The 14999-nt window shown below is 39.6% G+C and overlaps 1 protein-coding gene across 1 annotated transcript; it reads left to right on the forward strand.

Annotated features, from left to right (window-relative positions):
* The first annotated feature begins 1131 nt into the window (after positions 1 to 1131).
* cpo (carboxypeptidase O) lies at positions 1132 to 14917 on the forward strand. Its single transcript, XM_085152441.1, has 9 exons — positions 1132 to 2927; positions 4267 to 4306; positions 5033 to 5134; positions 5215 to 5319; positions 7377 to 7493; positions 7751 to 7844; positions 11277 to 11479; positions 13941 to 14025; positions 14142 to 14917. Exons 1-9 carry the CDS (start codon positions 2860 to 2862, stop codon positions 14405 to 14407), a joined length of 1080 nt encoding a protein of 359 aa, XP_085008567.1. The 5' UTR covers positions 1132 to 2859; the 3' UTR covers positions 14408 to 14917.
* The last annotated feature ends 82 nt before the right edge of the window (positions 14918 to 14999 follow it).

Raw genomic sequence — 14999 nt, forward strand, 5'->3', positions numbered from 1 at the left:
CTTTATTTTATTCATAAGGTTAGTTAGTAGAGTTGCAAACGGCTCCTTAAAAATGGAATGGTCCCTCATTCAGAGAAAATATTATGCGTTTGGTATTGAGCTGAGAAGAGACGCAGTTTGTCCCGGACTTTCGCTATAATGAAAAAAAGACACAAAGCTGGAGTTATTCTGTCTTTGCTGCACAGCTGCCTCTTCTCTCACCCCCCCCCCCCCCCCCCCTCCTGTTCCTACTTCAATCATGAAACTGATCAATGATCAGCTGATCGGCTTTTCTCTCTTGTTTATTTATCATCCACTTTGCGCAAGAAGCAGGAAACCAGAGGATGTCGCGTTAAACAACAGCGGCACGTTTAAGCTTGATCAGCTGTTGTTAGAATTTATTTAATATTAATTTCTAGTATCAGCTGATGTTTGCTGGAGCCACAGCTGTTAAGCTGCTGGTCATGATATCGGTTTGGATATGTGGTGAGAGGGAAACATGAAGATGAAACCAGGAGATGTCCTTACTGAATCATCAGAGCTGAACAGGTGATGGAGAAACAGGTTTACCTTTTAGGTGACATAAATGAGTTAAGGTTATGAACTGTTTCTGAGAGACAAATAACACCAGGATCCTTTTCTAAGTAGCTGACAGCTGATAGCTGTGCAGGGGCGGATCTAGCAAAGTGTTGCCAGGGGGCCAGGTAGAGCATTAACAGGGAGAGGGGGGCACAGAGAAATACTTTTCTTTCTTATTCTCATTTAAAATATCTAGCTTTTATTAAATAATTATCTGAATATTGCGAACAAAGTTTTTATCTGACGTAAAATGTATAGAAATCATACATATACCAAAAAGACAGTGTACATCACTGTCACAACAGCGTTTGTTTTCATTCAAGGGCTTTATGGCTTTAATACCTGGTGGGCCAGTCTGTAGTGAAAATGCCCAATTTTCTGTCCCAGTCCAGCCCTGCAGGTTAATACTGGCAGTGTCACCATGCCAGCTGACTGTATTTCATCATCAGCCAGTGTTGTTCTTTATACATCAATATTACCAAAGTTTACCATAAGGCAGCATATAAGAAGAAGATTATCTTCTTTTCTTTTAATAGGCAGATAAAGTTTTACATTGGCATTGGCTAATTTGCCAATTGTATGTTAAAAATGTTCATATTTTAATATTCAAAAATGTTTTTGCCCAAAACATATGTGCACTATATGTCAGTAAAAATACTATGCAAATATTGCTCTCCTTGACTGCTGAATAAACACTGACTGATTGTATCTCTTGTACTTTATCAACGCAGTATCTAAAAACTTTGCACCGTAGTGGTTAAAATCTCATTCTAATAAGAGTTAAAAGCGCATTCGGTTATTAGGTTTATAGGGTTATTGAATTATGGTTAACGGTTGGTAGAATTGTTTTTAACATTATCTGCCAATTACATCTGCTACCCTTCTCCAAATCTGTGCCCCTACCTGGCCCCCCCAACAAAAATTTTCTAGACACACCACTGCCTCCCCCCTCTGCCCAGCGCAAAGCACAAGGGTCACGTGCGGAGTGAAGCGGAAAAAAAGTGCGAGAGAGAGGGTGAGAGAAAGGAAAAAAAAAAAACAACCCACAGCTGGCGATAAGGAGCCGGCTCGCATCGTTCACGTCAAAGACCCGGCTCTAAGAGCCATTTCGTTCGACCGACACATCGCTAGAAGACACAAACTGCCTAATGTTTGTGAACAAGGCAGATAACTGAATACCTATAAAACATCAAACATAAAAACTGTAGCATCATCAGAAAGCTGTGAAACATCAGCCAGCTCTGACTCTGGAGCTGTTGATGCATCAGCTGATACTGAAAGTGTGTGACAGGACTTTTCCAGACATGAACAGGCATGTTCTTCTGTCCAGTGCTGTTTGGGATTGGAAGGAAGTCCCTGGTAACATTGTAATTTCTTGTTGATGTACTGTTGTGTTTTCTGAAGGTTTATTGTGAAATTTCTGAAGACCTTTGCTCTTTTTTTATCAGTTTGTAGAGCCATTACAGTTTCCAGATTGTTATCATCAGGATAGTAAAGCTTAACTCTCAAACTTCTTGATTGCACAATGACATTCAAGCAGCTCTCTGCCAGACTGACACATTATAACCTGTTCTTAAAGAGACAGACTCAAGGTAAATATATAAAACACCAGATACTAGTTTTACTTGTTTTCTGAATTATAACAGACGAGACACCTGCCAGGTTTGTGTAACACTGTGATCCCACTTTATACCTGAAAGAATGCTGACCTGATTCTTCATTCGGCCTCTACAAAGGGACTCGAGGGCAATCTAGCTGATAACTCACTCTGTTTCTTTTTCTGTAGGATTAAAAAGACTCTGCAGGAAGATAAACTTTGGAAGACAGACAGTTGACATCTAGTTATATACATGTATATGTCCTAGATATTTCTCTCTACATCTCATTATTACTTCTGCAGGGGGTGAATTTCATTCAGTTCCATCGTGTTATATTTTTTCCACATAACTTCCACAAATGTGTCAGTTCTTGCAGAAAATATGCAGACAAAACATGACAGTGGCCAAGATAATAAGGCTGATAGCAGCAGTGAAGAATGAAGAGTAAGAAGTTTGCATTTAGAAAACAGAGCGACTTTACACTTCAGCACAATCACCGAATTTTATGGCCATGATCATGGGCAGTTAATGATATAAATAGATGACGGATACATTACTTTCCATTGTAAAGTAATTCACTTTGTCATTTCAGATCAAATATTAACAAGTGGTAGCATGCAACACGTGTATCTCTTTACTGGGCTTCCCTGGGATCAGTAAAGCAGACCAGTACAGACAAGGACTTTACTTTCACAAAGAGACAATGCTTGACTGTGTGGGAATGAGTTTTGTGTTGCTGCTCTCAGCAGTGGGAGCAGCAACAGTGGAGAGGTGAGTTTTCTTCATTAAATAGATCTGATCAGGGGTTGTTGTTGTTGTTGTTTTAAATAGATAATTACCTTCAAAATATTCTTAGCATACAAATCCTTGTGATGTTGGTATAAGTTGGACAAAGCTTTCACTTTTGTTACTTCCTTCATTTTTGCTACTCTTCACTATTTGCTGACTTTCATTGTTTAAAGTGGTACACTGAAGATTAACGGCTGGGAAGCGTTCAAGACGTTAAGATGGTGTTGAGAATTTTAAAGTATTTTTAAAGAGTAAAAATGATCTACACATCGACACATCTGCACATCATCAGCTACAACCTGTTTAACTAAAAATAGCTTAAAGACAACAAATAAATATTAAAACTGAGATAATTTTGTATATTTATGTGTACACAAACAAGGAAGTTGTCTTGATTTAAAATTTTTATTATTATAAGTACACATATATTCTAACTATATACAAAAGGGTTTTGAATTGGGGACAGGGGTCAATATGGGCTATGGGCTGAATATGGGCTATTGTAAGACAGTTGAGCAGAGAGCAGGGCGTGGAGTATCCAACGGCCTGGTGAAAGAAACTTTATTGTGCTTTTAAATATATAATAATTTTTCATTTGGTGGCAGCAAGATTTTTTTTAAGTTTAAACATGCTCATCTTCATCCTTCTTCTCTGTAATAATATGGAGGAGGCTAGCTGCTGTAGTCTCTAGAGCAGGGGTCCCGGGAGCAACTTGCAGCCCACGTCAGCCCTACTTGCGGCCCGTATATTGACATGAAGAAATATAATTCAGTTTGGCCCTTGAAGTTACTTTTTTTGTTAGGGAGGATTTGTTTGTTATTGAGTGCAATGTTAAAATAAGTTTTTTCTTTTTTGTACTACTTGAACACTTAAGTGGCCCTCACATGAGATGTCAGCGCCGGCAGTGGCCCACAGCTCATTTAAGTTTGAGACCCCGGCTCTAGAGCAAAGCATTTTCCTATTATAGCGCTTCAGCTGCTCAGTAGTTCATGGCGCCTTTTCTCTAATTTTTTATTTCATAATGTGTCAAACATGGTTGAACAGATTCCTTTACTAAACAGCTATGATGCTGTAATTTGTGCAGAATGTGGTTTTGTGAAAAATTTGACAATGGACCCTTGTACCATCACCGATGCTGGCTTATTAGCTTGTACTGACCAACAGCTGGATAGACTGCCTTTGATGCAGTTAAAAATTGATTATTGCAGGCTTGTAATTTTAAAAACTATTAACTACAACCCAGATAAAAGAGTAAACTATTATTGAGGTATGATTAACGTCAACTGCTTCTCAAGATTCTCGTGTATTTTTTGTGCAACAGAGCCCAGTATGACTACTATAAATACCACCCCATGTCAGAGGTGAGACACACATAACTCAGATGCCACATCTCTCTCTCTCACACACACACACACACACACACACACACACACACACACACATTTTCTAAAATATGCTGTTTATACAGCACTGTACAAAAGTCTTGAGCTATCCCTCATTTTCTTAATGTTTTCCAAGAAAAAAAGGAAACAGATGCAATAATGTACTGGAACATGCAACATTTATGGAAATGTGATAATTTTGCACCTCGCCCCTGACTCCTCCATACAGATGGATCCCGATTTGAACTAAACCAACCTCAAATTTGGATCAATTCAGTTTTATTTCTTTAGCACCAAATCACAACAGTTGGCCAAAGGAGCTTTCTTTGCTAAGTTATCTATTATAGCGATGCAACACCGGTTTATCCCTTTAGATATGTGACTTTTTTAACTTCATATTTCCATACATTCATGGTGATTTAACAGTTGTTTAATGCACACACACACAAAAAAAACAATACTCTTCTTGAAATGGCCAGATACAAGAACTGGACAGAAAATGGGTGAAAAAGAAGCAAGTTACAGAAGAAAAACTTTGAAAGATATCCAGAAAATCTGCAGAACTATTGCTAAAGACCCTAAGTCTGGAAGCAAACTATCAAGAAATGAGGGGTTTGATACATGTTTGTGTGTGTGGATATTAGAGAAAGCTAACCAGTCAAAAGTTTGTGAGACTGCAGTATATGTTGGTACTCCATTTTACAGATCACTGGCTGGATGGAACAGATGGTAAAGGATCACCCTGATGTTGTAACCGTGGTTAAATATGGAAAGACCTATGAAAGCAGGGATATTAGCTTGCTCAAGGTAAACAAAGTTTCAGATCACAAGCTGGCATATGCCAAACGGATACTGATGCACACGGATGTTTGATATTTGTTCTCCAGATTGGCCTGAATACTGGAAAGGAAAAGAAAGCTATCTGGATGGACTGTGGAATACATGCCAGAGAATGGATCACTCCAGCCTTCTGCCAGTACTTTGTTAGAGAGGTAAGAAAGCTGCTGTCAATATACCTCCACCAGGACTCGTGGGATCCTTCTAGGGGTAAAGTTAATGCTAGGGGATTTTGTTAGCCACATTTATTCTAGAAACAAGAACATTTCATTTTAAATAACGTATTTGGTATTGTAGTATTTCTTTTTAACTATTTTAAGCTTGAATTTTCCAGAACATGCATAAATTATATTAAAAAGGGTGGAGATTAACCTAACCCTACCCCTAGTTTGATTGCTAGTGACCTGACCTGAGTGTGATTGATGTTAAAAGGCAATACAGTGGGGCAAAAGAGTATTTAGTCAGCCACCGATTGTGCAAGTTCCCCCACTTAAAATGATGACAGAGGTCAGTAATTTGCACCAGAGGTACACTTCAACTGTGAGAGACAGAATGTGAAAAAAAAATCCATGAATTCACATGGTAGGATTTGTAAAGAATTTATTCGTAAATCAGGGTGGAAAATAAGTATTTAGTCAATAACAAAAATACAACTCAATACTTTGTAACATAACCTTTGTTGGCAATAACAGAGGTCAAACGTTTACTATAGGTCTTTACCAGGTTTGCACACACAGTAGCTGGTATTTTGGCCCATTCCTCCATGCAGATCTTCTCAAGAGCAGTGATGTTTTGGGGCTGTCGCCGAGCAACACAGACTTTCAACTCCCGCCACAGATTTTCTATGGGGTTGAGGTCTGGAGACTGGCTAGGCCACTCCAGGACTTTCAAATGCTTCTTACGGAGCCACTCCTTTGTTGCCCGGGCGGTGTGTTTTGGATCATTGTCATGTTGGAAGACCCAGCCTCGTTTCATCTTCAAAGTTCTCACTGATGGAAGGAGGTTTTGGCTCAAAATCTCACAATACTTGGCCCCATTCATTCTGTCCTTAACACGGATCAGTCGTCCTGTCCCCTTGGCAGAAAAACAGCCCCATAGCATGATGTTTCCACCCCCATGCTTCACAGTAGGTATGGTGTTCTTGGGATGCAACTCAGTATTCTTCTTCCTCCAAACACGATGAGTTGAGTTTATACCAAAAAGTTCTACTTTGGTTTCATCTGACCACATGACATTCTCCCAATCCTCTGCTGTATCATCCATGTGCTCTCTGGCAAACTTCAGACGGGCCTGGACATGCACTGGCTTCAGCAGCGGAACACGTCTGGCACTGCGGGATTTGATTCCCTGCCGTTGTAGTGTGTTACTGATGGTGACCTTTGTTACTTTGGTCCCAGCTCTCTGCAGGTCATTCACCAGGTCCCCCCGTGTGGTTCTGGGATCTTTGCTCACCGTTCTCATGATCATTTTGACCCCACGGGATGAGATCTTGCGTGGAGCCCCAGATCGAGGGAGATTATCAGTGGTCTTGTATGTCTTCCATTTTCTGATGATTGCTCCCACAGTTGATTTTTTCACACCAAGCTGCTTGCCTATTGTAGATTCACTCTTCCCAGTCTGGTGCAGGTCTACAATTCTTTTCCTGGTGTCCTTCGAAAGCTCTTTGGTCTTGGCCATGGCGGAGTTTGGAGTCTGACTGGTTGAGGCTGTGGACAGGTGTCTTTTATACAGATGATGAGGTCAAACAGGTGCCATTCATACAGGTAACGAGTGGGGGACAGAAAAGCTTCTTACAGAAGACGTTACAGGTCTGTGAGAGCCAGGGATTTTCCTTGTTTGAGGTGACCAAATACTTATTTTCCACCCTGACTTACGAATAAATTCTTTACAAATCCTACCATGTGAATTCATGGATTTTTTTTCACATTCTGTCTCTCACAGTTGAAGTGTACCTCTGGTGCAAATTACTGACCTCTGTCATCATTTTAAGTGGGGGAACTTGCACAATCGGTGGCTGACTAAATACTTTTTTGCCCCACTGTAAATATATAAATAAAATTAAGATTCACAGCAAATCTTCTCATTTGTTGTCCTGATTGTTTTCTGTTGTGAGGAGAAAACATCCTGTCTGACAAAATGAATATAATTTAATAACTAAATGTCCTCCAGTGTGTCAGCCTGCCCCTGATGTGTGTTCGTCTGTTCCAAACAGATTCTGCAGACATACAAAACAGATGCCAAAATGGAAGAGATGATGAAGAACGTGGACTTCTACGTCACTCCAGTGCTCAATATAGACGGCTACATCTACACGTGGGAAAATGAGACAGTCAGTCCTCGTATTTGATAGATATTTATCCAATTACATTTCTAGGGTTGTGCACTCAGGATCTCAAACCACAGATGAACAGGATATAATAGGATGATTATTGCTCAAAAACCTTCAAGTACAAAAAAATTGAATGTTTTACTGTAAGACACATGGAATAATAACAAATAGCATCAATTGCAGGAAGCATTTAATATCTACAAAAATGTTGTGCTGCCATTTTATTTATGACTGACTGAACATTTTGCTCCACTCAGACTCGACTGTGGAGGAAGAACAGGTCACCAGGTCCTGAGGACTGCAGCTGCTATGGCACCGATCTCAACCGCAACTTTGATGCCAACTGGGGAAGTGAGTGATGTAGCTGTTCTTCAGTGAAAGCTGATCGTTGCAGTCTTTCCTTTTTATTTATTTTTTATTGCTGTTTTTGAAATTATGGCCAACCATGAAACTCTCCTCAGGTCTTTGGAGAACTTTTGACATCTTTTACCTTATTTCTGACTGATTATTTTTGACAACTTTTCTGCTGTGACTCACTGCTTTTATTAATGAAACTCTTTTCCACCAATCTGTGCTTAAACCATATGCATCACAGTTTTATGTACAATTCTAAGATTCATCAGTGTCTTCTCAAAAGAACTGGTTCCTAGCTAAACTTCAAAATTGAAAGACAGGCTGCCTGAAATAACTTAAATACACATCGTAGTCTAAGGAGCTTAGAAAGAAAAGCGTCTGGACTTCTTTAAGCTGCTTGAAGACATTTCACCTCTCATCCGAGAAGCTTCTTCAGTTCTAAGAGCAACTGGTGGGTGGAGAGTCCCAGATTTAAGCCCTATGAGAGTGTCCCCAAGAGGGTCATGGACCCCTTATTGATCCTCTACCTAATCACATGAGTGAAGGTGTGAAAACAGGTGTGGGTCACAATCAGCCAAGGTTTCAGGTGTCCTATCATGTGATTTCCTGAGGTCAAAAGGCCCAGGGTGTGAGTGGGCGTTAAACCATCTGGGAAGGGATCACAAAACTGGATTATAGATGGCAGACAGTTGGTGTCGTAAACCACCTCCTTTGTTCAAAGATGGTCGTTCACAGTGGACATAAATGGCTTCTTTTACTCCTCTTTCAAACCATCTGTCTTCTCTGTCCAAAATGTGAACATCGGCTTCCTCGAAAGGGCCTCTCATTTTAGGATGCCAATGTTAATGCCCACTCACATCCTGGGCCTTTTGACCTCAGGAATTTATGATAGGGTGGGGCTAGGTTTCACAGCGGTTCCACCCAAAACCTTGGCTGATTTTGACCTACACCCGTCTTCACACCTTGGCTCGTGTGATTAGATAGAGGATCAATAGAGGATCCATGTCCCTCTTGGAGGGACACTCCCATAGGCTTAAAATCTTGGACGCTCCACCAGTTGCTCTTAGAACTGAAGAAGCTTCTCGGATGAGAGGTGAAACGTCTTCAACAACTTCCACTTAAAGAAGTCCAGATGCTTTTCTTTCCAAGCTCTTTAGACTACGATGAACTGGATGACTGAGAACCTTCACAGACTTAAACACACATCTTTAAGTGTGCATTACTCTTATTCCCTATATACATGACAATAAAGTGCACACATTTCATTAATCAGACATCTATTTTGTGTGTTTGTCACAACACAGGAGTCATGGTAAAGAAAATATTTAAAAAAGGACACTCTCTGTCAGTTCTAAGTTATTACATGTCAGATGAACAAAGCTGACTCAGTGACTGCCAGGTTCCCAGGTCCTGTGGCTGCCAAAGAAGCCCAAATCATCAGCTCCCATTTTGTAGTGAATTGGCTGGGATGTCCTGGGAAGATTGGCAACGGTCTTGAATGTTTTAACTTGTGAATAATCTCTCAGTGTGGATGATGAGCTTCAAACTCTCTGGAAATGCTATTATAAGCTCTCCCAAATTAATGGACAGCAACTATTACTTCTCTAAGAAGTATTTTGTTCTTGGCATTGTGGTAACACACACCTTCTCCAAACCAGCAAACTGGCAACTTTTATAGAGGGGCTCAGACTTGCTGATGACCAATTAATGTAGTGAATCTGATTAGCAGGGCCTGGCTGCTACTTACCCTCTTAATTCTTATGTTACCAGGCAGGGTGTTCTAAATTTTTCAAACACTGCATCTGCATTTTGGCTTACGTTTTGTAAAATAAATAATGAAACAATGTAATATGTCATGTATTGTTGTTCATCTAAGGCAGTATCTACCTAGTTTGAAGACCTGCTAAGTACCAGATTATATGTATTTTATTATACTGTGATATGCAAAAGTTAGAAAACCTTAAAAAAAGACTACTTCTGTCAAGCGAGGGTGTGTCACAGGCAGCGAGAGGACCCAAAATGTAGGACTTGGCAGACAGGCTTAATTGAACTCAAACAGCTTTAATGCTGCAGCTCGCAAACAAAATACGAAACAACAAGACACACGACTTAAACTGACAACAGGAATGATGACATGGCAAAGATCAAAGGGAAACTGAGGACTTAAATAGACATGAGGTTTATCAGGGAAAGAGACAAAGCTGGGGAAAACAAGGCACAGGTGAACAGAATCAATTAAAGAGCAAGGGGGAACACAAAACCTGAAGGACAAGAGACTATCAAAATAAAACAGGAAACTAACACTAAGATTAAAACACAGGAATTTGGCAGGCCAAAGTAAACACAAAGACAAAACTGACTAAACACAGACATATCAGAAACACAAACTAGGCCTGGGGAACACAGGAGGGCTCAATACAAAATCAGAATGAAAACCTAACCAAACGTAATATTTGAACTGAACACTAAACAAAGTCAAATGGGAAAAATCAAACAGAAAACGGAGTCCCAAACACAAAACGCTGGGTACAAAACCCAGGATCATGACAACTTCCTTTTTACAGTGACTGTATCTACATACATGCTAGTATTGAAGTTCAGTGTTGCTTAGTGGAGAAAGACACGCTAAAAGTAAAGATGAAAGCAAAGAAAACACTAAACTTTGCTTCCTCCAATTTGCCAAAATCAAGATGCTAATGCTAATGTAGCTTTAGCTTATCACGCTATACAAAAACCATTAAACCTCATCTGTGAATAGGAAACAATGTTAACAGACTCATATTTTGTTTGATGTTTGAACCAAGTAGCCAAAAAAAGTTTATAAGTTATAGATATATGCTCCAAAGGTCAAAGTGTATATCATGACATCACCTAGAGACTTTGGACTCCATTTTGAAGCCTCAGCATTTGGTCACTTCCATTTTATGTTTTTTTTAGAGTCACAAGTATTTGAAGATGAGGGTAGAGTGCAAAGTTATCTGCTAAAGCTATTAGCTTTGTTAGCAAGCTCCATTAAGTATAGACACACATATCTGTCAATTATTACTAAGCAACAAAACTGATAAAATACCAGAACTTTAATCACCGCTCATCCACATACCAGGCTACATTACCTGTTAGATAATTCCATTGCAAATATCGCAACAGCAACAAACAGCAAAAACAATAGAGATATCCAGTTCAGTGACTTGAATTAGCAACGGTGAGACACTGTTTAACTACTTGTCTATAAAAAAAAACAATTAAAACAGGAGTCTATGAGGTTTGACTCGCTTTGGGAAGCAGCCTCAAGAGGAACTGTAATTTGTATCCTAATTCTTCAGTCCAGGGGTTACTACTACTTCAAAAGGTAAACTTGTGTTAATAGAATGTGAAAATAATCATGTTAATATTATATGCAATTCATATTCTCCTTCTTTGCCTGCACAGCCGTTGGGGTATCATTTAACTGTTGCTCAAACATCTACCCTGGAACCCAACCGGCATCTGAGCCTGAGGCCAAGGCTGTAACTGACTTTGTGGGAAGCCGAAAGGACATCTTCCTTTGTTTCCTCACCATCCACTCCTACGGCCAGCTGATCCTGGTTCCCTATGGACACCCCAACTACACTGCCCCCAATTATGATGAGCTGGTATTTATAAATATAGTGATGCATTTTTTTTACACTTTTCTGAGACACTCTTTATAGCCTGACAATGGTTATAGCTGTGTGCATTTACATTAATAAAGAGGATATCAAGTAAGGAAATGGGTAAATGCACTAGGACATTCATGCTCATGTGCCAAGAAAGAACAGTGCAGATGAGGTTTTGGGTCAAAAATCTGGAGCCAAAATACCAAACTTTGGTTGGTCGTTTAGGGATTCAATTCTTCTAATCTTGTTAGGAATCCAAAACACTAAAAATAAATCACTGATAAAGACTCTTGTCTTTCCCAAAGTACTTCCCAGATTGACAACAAGATGCAACAGATCTTTTAAGTCCTGTAAGTTCCAAAGTGGGGCCTACAAGAATTGGACTTGTTTGTCCAGCTCATCCCACAGATGCTTGATTGAATTGAGATCTTGGGAATTTGGAGGCAGGGCCCAAACCTCAAACTCATTGTTGTGTTCCTCAAGTAATTCCTGAACCAGTTTTCCATTGTTCTTCCTGAAAGAGGCCAGAGCCACCACGGAATACTGTAACCATAAAATGAAAGGGTGTACATGGCCTGCAACAATGCTTAGGTAGGTAGATAGGCAGATAGTACTGTCAGTCCTTCCATCCATGTGGTAGGACCCAAGGTTTCCCAGCAGGAAATTGCATCACACTGCCTCTGTCTGCCTCTGCATCCTGGTGCAACATGACTGGTCTACAGTTATGCCGCCCCATACAAAAGAAACTGTGATGAACCGGCTATTCTGACACCTTTCTATCAGAATCAGCGTTACATTTGTCTAGCAATTTGAGCTACAGTAGCTTGTCTGTGGGAGCAGACCAAACAGGCCAGCCTGAAGCCACATGCTTCAGTGAGACTTGGCCACCGATGACCCTGTTGCTGTTTCACCAATGTTTTCTTCTTGGTCAACTTATGATAGATACTGACCACCGCAGACCAGGAACACCTCACAAGAGCTGTAGTTTTGAGATTACCCAGTTGTGTGGCCAGTTACTCAATTACTCACTTAAGCTTCCCCACTTTTCTGCTTCTAACACTTCAACTCTGAGAAAAAATTGTTTACTTGCTCCCTAATACATTGTACCCACGAACAGGTGCCATGATGAAGAGATAATCACTGCTATTCACTTCACCCATCAGTGAATCGCAGATAATCGCAGAACAGCTACAAGTTTTTAAGTTTTTGCTGTTAAATAAAAGATATATATATAGCATTCTGACAAGTTTCATTTCATATCAGTCTTGTATAATGGCAGCCTAGTGGGGCAGACATTAGTGTTGTCACACTCAACCCGGTGCCTGGTGACTGGTTCCAGCTTCCTCCCACCCTCCAAAGACATGTAGGTCAAGCTGACTTTAGATATGGGTTAGATAAAGCTTTTAGCGTTCAGTAAGATTGTGAAAGAGCTAATATAAACACTAATCTGTTTCCAACAGTATGATGTATAATATATTTTTTTAACTGTATCAAAATAAATTAATGCATTGTCATGTAACCAATTTTCTACTTTAAAAAAAATAAAAAAGATAGAGTTCATTGTTTTACCTTTACTTTGTGGTACAAAATTGACAACAGAGCTTTAGGAAAGATCTCTGTAAAATACAAATAAGTACAGCAGTGAAATTCTGCATTACCTCTTAAAAGGTACAAAAACTTACTTTGGTTTTGGAGAGTGTATTTTCTGAGATTACATATAATTTTTTAAACTTTTAAGATGAATCTAGTAGGACCATTTTGATGTGGAACATTTGCAGGTGAAAAATAATCAATCACAATATAAACCATGTGACACCATGTCCCGTGCACACTTGTTATTTCAGCCATCCCATACCAGATAATGTAAAGACATTTTTATATGTCTGGCTTTGCTAGATTTTATTTAGCTAGCTGATATTAAAATTACACGACTGAGTCTTAGTTACCAAAAGAAAATATAAAGAAAAATAATGCTCTCTAACTTGCGTTGATGATTCAGTACTTTTAATTGCTTTTAACTGAGTAGAGGCTGGAAAGCAGCCATTATAGATCCATGAAAACCCAAAGTCCACAAAGAACAGTAAACCTTAAGAGGAGTAACAAATTAATTTGGAAGTTTTATTCACACTAGTCTGATTTTCAATATATCTATACTTGGGGATCTTCACTTTCCAAACCCAGCATTAACTTCTGTACAAAAAGGATTAAGATGAACCATAAATCATGCAAAGCTACTCCAGCAGAATCAAAGGATAATCATATAGAATAGGACAAGGAAACAGTAGGTCACAAATACTCATGGAGCGCCATAACTTTTAAAACTGTATTGATTGCCTTATACAGTTAGTGGCATCTCAAATCTTTCCTCTAAACTTTTATTAATGAAAACATACAACTCCAGATTCTGTGGACTCATGTTTAAGTGACTGTATGCAAAAATTCCTTTCTGATTCCTCAGATGATGGTCGGAAAGGGTGCAGCAGAAGCAATTTGGAAGGTTCACGGGATGGACTACACTGTAGGAGCCCCGCCTGATGTACTATGTGAGTTTACAAATCAGCTGCTAATTATAATAAAATAAACTGCCCATATCTTTAAATATAATGTTTGAAGGATTTTTAGGTGGTTCAGAAATGTAACTGCTAAACTCTTTCTCCAGACGCCAACTCTGGTTCATCCAGAGACTGGGCTCGAATGCAGGGGATCCCCTTAATCTTCACCTTTGAGCTCAGAGATAACGGGACGTACAGCTTCGAGCTTCCTGAAGACCAGATCCAGCCTACCTGTGAGGAGGCCTACAGCGGGGCTCTGCACATCATCACCTACGCCCACGACAAGACCTTTAGCGGTGCTGTAGCCAACGCTGCTGTGACCCTTTGGTCCATACTGTTAGCAGCGGGTGTCACTGGAGCCACCCTCATGTGAGGTGGAGAGCTGTTTGATTTCAGCCATCCTGCTGTATAAGGCACTCATATTTATTTCTTCACCTCAAAGTCAGATTTAGAAACAGGATAAGCTTTAAAGGTTCAGTATTTGCTGGAAGGAAAAAGAACAGTTAATGTAGAATTCTTGTGCTCAAATATTTTTATAGAAAAGTACTTACAGAGCATCTCCTCAGCAAATGTCCTTTTTCACAAGGTTTAAAGAAAGTGATTCTTCCCAATAATATTAGGACATAAACATTGTGTAAAATGCACTTTTTTCTTGCATTGTTTGTTTGTCAAGGCTAACAAACTGAGAAACTTGAATGCCTTAAATAAAAATACTGGCAGTGGCGAGTGCAACCCCTCAGCCTCCAGTAGCTGCACCTCTGGTATGAATTTCAAAATCCTGCCTTGCCTTTTTCTCAAGTTATTGCATTCACAAGATTTTCACAAAACTTCACTCTGACCTTGACGTCAGGGTCACTGAGATTTATTGCATTATTTCAGAAAATACAGTACGTACTGTAAAAAAAAAAAAAAGACATGTGAGACAACAGCAGTTTTTAAACAGTGTTCCTGTATTATCCTTGTGG

Source organism: Neolamprologus multifasciatus, chromosome 23, assembly GCF_963576455.1.
Source record: "Neolamprologus multifasciatus chromosome 23, fNeoMul1.2, whole genome shotgun sequence".
NCBI classification, from domain to species: Eukaryota; Metazoa; Chordata; class Actinopteri; order Cichliformes; family Cichlidae; genus Neolamprologus; species Neolamprologus multifasciatus.